General features: G+C 36.1%; 1 protein-coding gene and 1 pseudogene across 1 annotated transcript in view; one reads left to right on the top strand and one right to left on the bottom strand.

Moving 5' to 3' along the window:
- Positions 1 to 9,572, top strand: part of LOC102853329 (UDP-glucose:glycoprotein glucosyltransferase 1-like) — a gene marked incomplete at its 3' end in the record, with an annotated part of 247,403 nt that overhangs the window by 40,983 nt on the left and 196,848 nt on the right. Inside the window, exons 2-3 of the mRNA XM_006903121.1 lie at positions 2,113 to 2,195; positions 4,987 to 5,117. Of these exons, the coding sequence (XP_006903183.1) occupies positions 2,113 to 2,195; positions 4,987 to 5,117 (214 nt within the window). The remainder of the gene's footprint in view (positions 1 to 2,112; positions 2,196 to 4,986; positions 5,118 to 9,572) is intronic.
- LOC102852909 lies at positions 5 to 328 on the bottom strand (annotated as a pseudogene).

The following is a 9,572-nucleotide window of genomic DNA, read 5'->3' as shown; positions in this document are numbered from 1 at the left end:
CCAGGGTCATGCGCAGGGCATCCACATGTTCCTTGAGTGGCTTATACTCATCATGCAGCCCTCAAGTACACTCCAGCAGCTTGTTTAGGTCGTTCTCAGATTGTTTGATGGTGTTCTCCATCGCATTGATGTCAGCATGAATGAGTTGGAGTTCCTCCACATGGGCCATTTTCTCCTGTAGCAGAAGTCCATCTCCTGCTTGTACCCCTGACTCAAGGGCTTCAAATTCAGCCTTCAGACGGGTCTTGATCTTTTTCATGTGCAGGGTCTTATTCCTGATTTCCTTAATGCTTTCCAGTTTACACATGATTTCTTGTTCTTCAGCCATGCTTTCCATCCTCAATTCCAGCACCCAAGAAATGTGCAGAAACAATCAGCTAAGGGTTACAAAAGACATGGCAGAGCCAACTCCCACTGCTCTGAGCTTGTGCAGTAGCTGGAATAGCTTGTCTTAACAGCATGCTCCAGGGAGCTCTGATGGCTTAGGGGTAAGGAGCTATACTGCCAATGCAAAGGAACTGGATGCGAATCTGCCAGGTGCTTTGTGGGAAAAGGATGAGAAGTCTACTCCTGTTTTGATTTATAGCCTCTGAAAACTCACTTGAAAGGTCAGATATGAGTCATTTCTGACTTGATGATAACAAAGCAACAACAAAATGCACAAAGTATATGAGATTAAGGTTTGTCAACTTTACTTCCAAGGAGCACTTGGCTCCTCTTTTTCTAAGACTTACCTGCTTGTTCTTTTGGCCGTCCATGGGATATTCAGTACCCCACCACAACTCAAAGAGATCAAGTCTTCTGCTGTCCAGCTTTCAAGTGATTGAAAAGGCCATGACTAGAATCAAGCACACCTTGGTCTTTAAATTGACATTGTTACTCCTTAGTATTTTGGAGCAGACTTAGCAATTTTTAAAAAAAAGTGCAAAAGTTTTTCTGTAATTGTATGAAAAGCATATTTATTTGTATAGGACTTTCCCAGGGTCTTAGCCCTAGTGATGTTTGTGTTTTCTTCCTACTACACCTGATGAAACTGTGCTATTATTCCGTCTTACACTAGTTTATCTTGTGAATGCATCTTAAACTCAAATTTATTTACTTGCATAATTTATTTATTTAGTACTTTTGTTCTTTGACTAAAAGATTGATATTGTAGCAGTTATTAGGAAGCTAGAAAAATACCACACTTAAGGAGACACTTAGTAAATGAATACATATGGTAATGGTATTTTTTAAAAAAATCTGTTATTAGGGATGTACTACCAGGCATTGTTTTTTTTTTATTTTCCCCATATTCCTGTGTCTAGCTGTGGAGTAGAGTGAAAGTTGTACACTCCAGTGTTGGCAAGTAATGGGAAAGTCTTCCTTTGGCTAGGTAAGCTGAGATCTAGCTCTGTAGTTTGCTTTAAGACAGTGAAAGATCATCACTACATTAGTGTTATGGCTTAGAGAAGAAAATAACAATTAACATTATTCATTTAATTAGTACATGAATATTCTGTTAAGGATTTTAGATTACTGAATGAAAGGAAGTTTAGGAAAAGTCATTATTTCAGTTTGGTGATGTAAAGTCAAGGAAAAAATAAAGATGGCATTTAATTCTTAGCCTTGATTTTACCAGATTGGTACTAACTTCAAACTGAAGTTTAGTGATTGTGAAATCTTTTATTTATAGATTTCAAATAGATTACAACATTCTGCCTTTAGTTTCCTGGAAATTTCTCAGGGAGTTCATGTTGTCTTGTGGGAGAACTTTAGATAAAATGTATTTTTATCCTTTCTAAAATCTTTAAAAAAGAAAAGAGCAGAACTACTATTGGAGTTAGTTTCTAATTCTGCTTCTACTACCAGACAGCATTTTTACTAATGGGATGCTATTAACTTCCTGTATTGGGATTTTCTGTTGATGTATTTGTATTATTCTAGGTCTCTTAAGAACTAAACCCTTAAGTTACTTGCTTATCATTATAAAGAAAATATTGTCTACATGTGATATAGTATAAGTCAAAACACGGACTATAGACATTTGCAAATGTAAGTCTGTTTTTACTAAAAGCTTATAGTAGACAATTTTATTAAGTTGTTTTATTTCTGATTTTTCTTTTTTCCTAGTGAGTTTTTAGCAGAAAACAGTCAAGAGAAATTTTGGAAATTTGTAGAAACCAGTCAAAATATTGGATCACCAGAGGATTACGGTAAAACTGGAGCAAATGCTTCTTTGATATTGGAGTCTGGGAAAATGAAGGGGAAAAATAGTCTTTAAAAAGTGTATGTGGTAGGGGCAAATAAGTTACTTTGTTAGTAGCTAGCAGAGGCAACACAATCCATATGCTTTTTGTCATTCTGCACCTTCTCCTGTCCCCTTTAAAGTGCCATAATGAATATTTTGTGAAGGGAACTTCCTAAGCACCTGTTTTATTATAAACTAGTTGCACAGTGGAGGCTTCTTTTGTTATAAACTAGTTGCACAGTGGAGGGCATGGCTCATGTCAGTTGGTAACTTTCAGTGAATTCACCTGGCAGCCAACCCAGAAGTGGGAGGCTTGAGTTCACCCGCAGGAGCTTTGGAAGACAGGCCTGGCAAGCTACTGCCAGGAACTATTTTTTCCAAAGTTTGCAGCACAGCTCTCCTGACATATGCGAGATTTCCATTAATTGGAATTGACTTGATATGAAATTGTTTAATTAAACAATGGATTCATTATAGTTTAAATTAGATATCATTCAGTTGGAACAATTCAGAATATTTTCCATTAGGTCTATCAGTCTCCCACAACTTGTATGTCAGAATATCAAATGAATAGTATGCTTTGCATCCTTTTATAGTTTTGCCTGGGCTTTCACAAATATTTCCCAATTTGATAAATATTGTGTGATGTCCTGGTGAGATAGTGCATTATGTGTTGGGCTGACAGAAAGGTTAGTAGTTTGAATTTATTAGCTACTCTGCAGGAGAAAGATGTGAAGTTGCTTTTTGTAAGACTTAAAACATTGGTAACCCAGAGGAAAGATGTCTCAAATTGGGATCTTCATGGCTATTGCTTTGTTTTTAAATTTTGTGTGTAAATGTTAATAACCAAAGATACCAATACAGAAGTCATTAAAAAACTTATGTGTGGGACAAGAACATCTGACAACTCTGTGACTGCTGTTAACATTTACCTGATGTGGTTTATCATTTTAAAATTTATATTAAAATAGTACATATTTGAAAAGTTAAGACACTCCCTCCCTCCCAGTATAAGTATATTAAAGTCTTAACTAAAAAAATTCCTTGCCATTGTTTGGTTTTCACTCCTTATGGACCCTCCAGCCAGTTTACAGAGCTGTAAATTCCACAGGAAGGAAGGAGCCATGGGTGCCTTTTAACTACCAGAGAGAGGCCAGTTTTGGGTGGGCAGCATAACTCCTTATTGACTAGGCCACCTGAGCTCCTTAAAGTCTTCAAGAAGTATCTTTAGTAAATTACATAATTAGCAAAAAAAGAAATGTTGCCATCAGTTCAACTTGTACTCATGGCAACGTGTTGTGTGTTATAGACTTGTTTAAATTATAAAAAAATAATTTTGCTTATAGCTTGAGGCTTTATAAAGTCAATATACTAAAGATTTGATATGAAATAAGAACTTTGACATTTAAAATGAATGAAATAATATGTGGTCTTGATTAAAGGTGGTTTTTTTAAATTAAAGTTTTTAGAGTAGTTCTTGGAAATTAATTTTTTAAAAATTTTTTTTATTGTATTATTTTTCCATGTACCGTCAAATCAGATCTGACTGGTACAGGAGGAGATTGTCCCCTCATTCTTCAGCAGAGCATCTGGTGGATTTGAACCACATACCTCTGGGATTGCAGTGGGAAATTAATTTTTAAAAATATCTTAAAACGTTTGTATTTGAAATGTTATTCATAATTCTGTCATTTAGATAGACAACACTAATATTTTGACAGCATTTGAGGTATTTTTTATTTGTCTGCTTAGAAGATGCTAGTATATTAGAGAAATTTTTATATGTTTTTAAATGTTAGTATTTTTCTTTTAAAAATTTATAAGCAAAGAAATATCATGGGATCTCCTATTCATGGGTACTTCTAAAAAGAAATGCACTTAGTCCGGTGAGGCCTGAGATTCCTAATAGAGGTGACTTTAGAGTAACTGATGTTGTTATTATGTGCCGTCAAGTCGCCTGCGACTCATAGTGACCCTGTGTACAACAGCCCTAAATCCTGCTTATCCTGTGCTAGTCTTATTGTCTCTGACAACCTACCCCCATTACCCCAGTCACTGAATAAGTCCATCTCATAAGGGTCTTCCTCTCTTGTTCTGTCCCTCCACCCTCCCAAACCTGACGTCTTTATCCAAGGACTGGTCTCTCCTTGCAACAGGTTCAACAGTCTGTCAGACGAAGCTTCAGAATCCTGTCCTCCAAGGAGCAGCCTGGTCTCACCCTCTCTAGGATGACCTCGTTTGTTCTCCTAACATTCTATGGTGTATTCAATACTCTTCTCCAGGACACAGCTCAAAAGCATCAAGTCATTGTCCAGCTTTCTGATGCAAAGCAAGTAATTGCAAAGACTATGGCCTGGATCAGGCACACTTTAGTCTCCAGACTGACATCATTGCTCTTAAGTAACTGATAGCAGAACTGAATTGAGTAACTGTTAGCATAGCTATCAGAATAGCTGATAGCATAGCTGAATTGTTCCTGAATCACAGATAGAGCTTTATTACACAGATAGGTGAGAAGAGAGGAGCTTAAGTGTGAGGGAGTATCTTGAACTAAAAGAAGAAGAGGAAGATGATGTGTTATGCACCTCAAGGGAATATATATGAAATAGTTTACAGTTCACATTCCAGCTCGTGCTAGCAAACTGGCAATATTTTACATAAACCTTTTAAAACACATACTTTTTTTTTTTAACGCATACTTTTGAATGATCTTATTTGGACATCTTTATTCATAGAATGATTGTGATTTTTGACAGGTACTGATTATTCCTACTATCATGCAGTATTGGAGGCTGCATTTCAGTTTCTGTCGCCTTTACAGCAGAATTTATTGAAATTTTCTCTATCTCTTCGTTCTTACTCCGCTACAGTTCAATCCTTCCAGCAGGTGAGTTCAGTACTTTAAGAATACAGTATTTTGCAAATGTTGTATAAAGTGATGATTTGTACAAAATGGTGATATTATAGATCTATTATCTTTTTCTTACTGACATTTCTTAGGAATTATGATTTATTTATATTTGTAAAATAGTAATTAAATCTTCAAATCACTTATCTAAAAGAAGAAATGTTTTGATTTCATTTAAGGGGAAAAAATGGACACACAGTCAGACAGTCAGACATTATTTATACATCATAAGCTAAGAACTATAATCATACTAAAGTCCAGCCGGAATCTGAGCCAAGCCATTCCATTTAAAAAGAACTTCACAAGAATTATAGGAGCTGGAGGGGGCTAAGCAATGTCACAGTGATAAAGTCATAAAAATTTAGAATTTAGAGGTTTTAGAGTAAAAGAAACTGATTACAAGAAAAGAAACAGTTAAGGAATTACAAATAAGGAGAGACTTTAAAAAAAAAAAGAGAGGGGCAATCAAATACACAGATTTAGAATATGAATTAAAACTATTTTTACTGTAAAATAGAACAGAAAACTCCTCTTAGAATGGATGTAGTATTATGAATATTATGAAATGGAGACTCAGAAACTTACATAGTCAAAGAAATAGGATCTCTGCAAGCACCCTCAAAGGGCTTTGCCAACTTCCTTACCCTGATAGGAAAACACCCTTCTACCTGATAAAGGGAACCTCTTTCTTCTACTTTTCAAGTCATTTCTCTGTGTTTGCTTTTTGCCCAAGAGCTCATCTCTGCACAGTGGAGTTGTCTTATCCATCTTTAAAAAAATTTGGTAATTCTATAGTCTCTTAAATTTTGGAGTCCTTGGTTCGATGTTGACGTGATAGCCAGCCGACTTACATGAAAAGAGCCCTGGCAATATATTTCTGAAAAGTTAGCCACTGAACATCCTTTGGAGCGTGATTATACTCTGAACACATGGAGGAGCAGGGAATCAGAATTGAGGTGATGGCAACTTATTTCTTAGGTTTCAGATTCGCCTATCTTTTTTCCATAGAAAAATTTTGACTATTAGAGCTATAGATTCCATAGTTTACATTTTGTCATTCATGTTCTCATCTGATAGTTGAACTTATTTGTCTGCCCTTGTTTTTCCTTATTTTTTTATTGAAATTTTAATGAAAATTTATAGAGACTTTGGATTTCCATTCATTCATTGTTGCACATTTTCCTCCCTGCCCACCTCTCCCCCCACTTGGCTTTTCTCTTTGAAAAGTAAAAAAAAAATACTTTCATTAATACACAATCTCCCCATCCCCCACCCCTGTCTACTTCACTTTACAGCTCTCATTCTGGACCCTTGTCATGAAAATAATACCTAATCATATATTCCTTTCTAGCAGTTCTCTCCCTGATCTGTTTCAGTGCCCTCTTTTCTTAGATTCCTTCCAACTCCGATGTCATTCCTGCTTTACAACAGTGGCATTATGCAGTTTTTTTCCATTTGTAACTGAGATATTTCATTCAGCATAATGCCTTTCAGGGTCACCCATTTTGTATAATATTTCATGAGTTCCTCGTTTTTCAGTGCAGCATAGTATTCCATTGTGTGAATATACTAGAGCTTATTTTTTTTTTTTATACTAGAGCTTATTGATTCATTTGTTGATGGGTACTTGGGTTGTTTCCAGCTCTATGCTATTGTGAACAAAGCTGTAGTAAACATGGGTGTGCTTATATCTGCTTGGGTGGCAGTTTTGGTTTCTTTGGGTATATTCCCAGTAGTGGAATTCCTGGGTCAAATGGTATTTCAATTTCCAACTTTTTGAGAAAGCACCATACTGCCTTCCGTAGTGGTTTGCATCATTTTACACTCCTACCAACAGTGATGAAGGGCTCCAAATCTCCACAACCTCACCAGCATTTGTTGTTTGCTGTTCTGTTAAATTTTGTTATTCTTACTGGGGTGAGATGATATCTCATGGTTGTTTTGATTTGCATCTCTCTTAGAGCTAGGGATTTTGAATATTTATTCATGGGTTTGTGTGCCATCTAAATGTCTTCTTTGTTGAAGTGTCTGTCCATATCCTCTGCCCATTTTTAAATTGGGTTGTTTACCTTTATTTTCTTGTGGTGCTGAAGTATTCTATAAATTCTAGATAGAAGTCCCTTATCAGACATGTCATTACCAAATATTTTTTCCTAGTCTGTGACTTCCCCTTTTTAGCCTGTTTGAAAAGGTTTTGGATGTGCATAGGGATTTGATTCTTAGAAGATCCCATTCATCTTTTTTATATTCACTTGATTGTACGTTTTTCAGGGTGCTTGGAAGTCTGTTAATTCTGTGTTCTTCTTGAGTTCTTCCAAGCTTTTTTTCTAATGAAGTTTATAGTCTTTGGTTTTATTCCTAAGTCTTTTTTCCACTTTCAGTTGGTTTTTGTGTAAGGAGTGAGGTGTGGATTTGCTTGAGTTTTCTGCAGATAATATTCCAATTTTTCCAACACCATTTGTTAAAAAGGCTGTCACTTTCCCCACTCACCCCAGCTGCTGGTGACCAGTGTTGCAGTATTTGCTTCCCTAGTCAGTGCCTGCGCAGACGACTTAGCGCAGGTGGCTGAATGAACGAGAGGGACCCCGATTGTCTAAACCCACAGGAAAAATGGTGGAAAATTCACCATCGCCATTGCCAGAAAGAGTGATTTTTGACTTTTTCTTAAGTTCCCAATTTGGCTTCAATTTTGGGCAGTTACATTACCTGTCTACCTCCTTATCACTATAGTGATTGGTTACATACTCTTATTTGGAATCAACATGATGAGCACTTCTCTATTTGACTCCATTCATATGATCACAGATAACTATGCTAAAAACCAATAGCAGAAGAAATACCAAGACGGAGCCATCCCAGTACTAAGAGTCATTCCTATTAGTGATGTAAACCAAATATTCTTTCTTGCAGCCAAAGAACTGTACTCCAAAAAATGAATTGTATGGGGGCATCCCAACACAAAGCATTTATTTATAATTTTTTTTTTATATACTAACCAAACAAACAAAAAGGCTGTTGTTTCTCCACTTACCTGATTCCATCTCTTTATTAAAAATCGGTTGTCCATAGGTACATAGGCTGATTTCTGGGTTCTCAATTCTATTTCATTGATCTATGTGTCTGTCACTGTACCAGTACCACCCTGTCTTTACCACCACAGCAGTGTTGTAGGATTTAAAATCAGAGTGAGATGGCTCCTACTTTGTTTCTCTTTTTAAGGAGTGCTTTGCTTATTTGGGGCTTCTTTCCATTCTGAATGAAATTGGAGATTGCCTTTTCCATCTCACTGAAGAATGGAATTGGTATTTCTACTGGGATTGCATTAAATGTGTAAATTGCCTTTGGTAGTATTGTCATTTTCACAGTATTGATTCTTCCTATCCATGAGCAAGGGATATTCTTCGATTTCTCCAGGTCTCTTTTTGGATTTTTGTCATGTTTTGTAATTTTCTTTGAATAGACCCTTTGTGTTTCTAGTTAGATTTACTCCCAAGTATTTAATCTTGTGATTAGCAGTTATGAAGTGTATTGTTTTTCTTAGCTCCAGCTCTTTATTCTCTTTGTCCCTGTAGAGAAATCCAACTACCTGATTTTTGTATGCTGATCTTGTATCACTTTGCTGAATTGGTCAACTATGTACAGAAGTTTCCTTGCTGAGTCTTTAGGATTTTCTAAGTATACTATCATATCATCTGAATAAAGAGATAATTTTACCTCCTCTTTGCCAAATTTTATTTCCTTCTCTTGTCTTATTGCTATCGCTAAGACTTCCAGTACAATATTGAACAGGAGAGGTAATAGTGGGCATCCTTGCCTAGTTCCTGTTCTCAAAGGGAATATCTTTAATCTCTCTCCATTGAGAACAATGTTGGCTCTCGGGTTTTCATAAATACTTTTTAGTATGTTGAGGAAATTCCTCTCTAATCCTATTTTGTTGAGTATTTTAATCAGGAAAAGGTACTGGATTTTGTCAAAGGCCTTTTCTACATCATTTTACAGGATCATGTGGTTCTTGTTCTTTGCTTTGTTAATGTGATGAATTACACTGATTGTTTTTCTTATGTTGAACCATCCTTGGATATCTGTTATGAATCCCACTTGGTCATGGTGAATTATTTTTTTGATGTTATCATTCGATTATATTGACCAGGATTTTATGAATGATTTTTTTATTATTAAATTTTATTAATTTTAATGAACATTTACAGAGATTAGGGGTGTTCATTCATTCATTGTTGCACTATTTTCTTTACCCTCTTCCCCAGTTTGTTCTTTTTTCCCCCCACCTTGAAAGTCTGTTTTATTTGTCCAATTGCCACAGCACTTGTCAAAGCCAGTTCCGATTAATCTCCTTTGTCATTGTGTCCTTTGCCATTCCCTATCACTCCTCCCTGAGAGAGACTTCACCCTGATTCATAAGGAAAAGGGGATGGC

The sequence above is a fragment of the Elephantulus edwardii genome, unplaced genomic scaffold (genome assembly GCF_000299155.1).
Source record: "Elephantulus edwardii isolate Elephantulus edwardi_28Jun2011 unplaced genomic scaffold, EleEdw1.0 scaffold00512, whole genome shotgun sequence".
In the NCBI taxonomy this organism is placed as follows: Eukaryota; Metazoa; Chordata; class Mammalia; order Macroscelidea; family Macroscelididae; genus Elephantulus; species Elephantulus edwardii.
The sequence above is the reverse complement of the archived record's forward strand: the minus strand, read 5'-3'. Positions and strand labels throughout refer to the sequence as shown.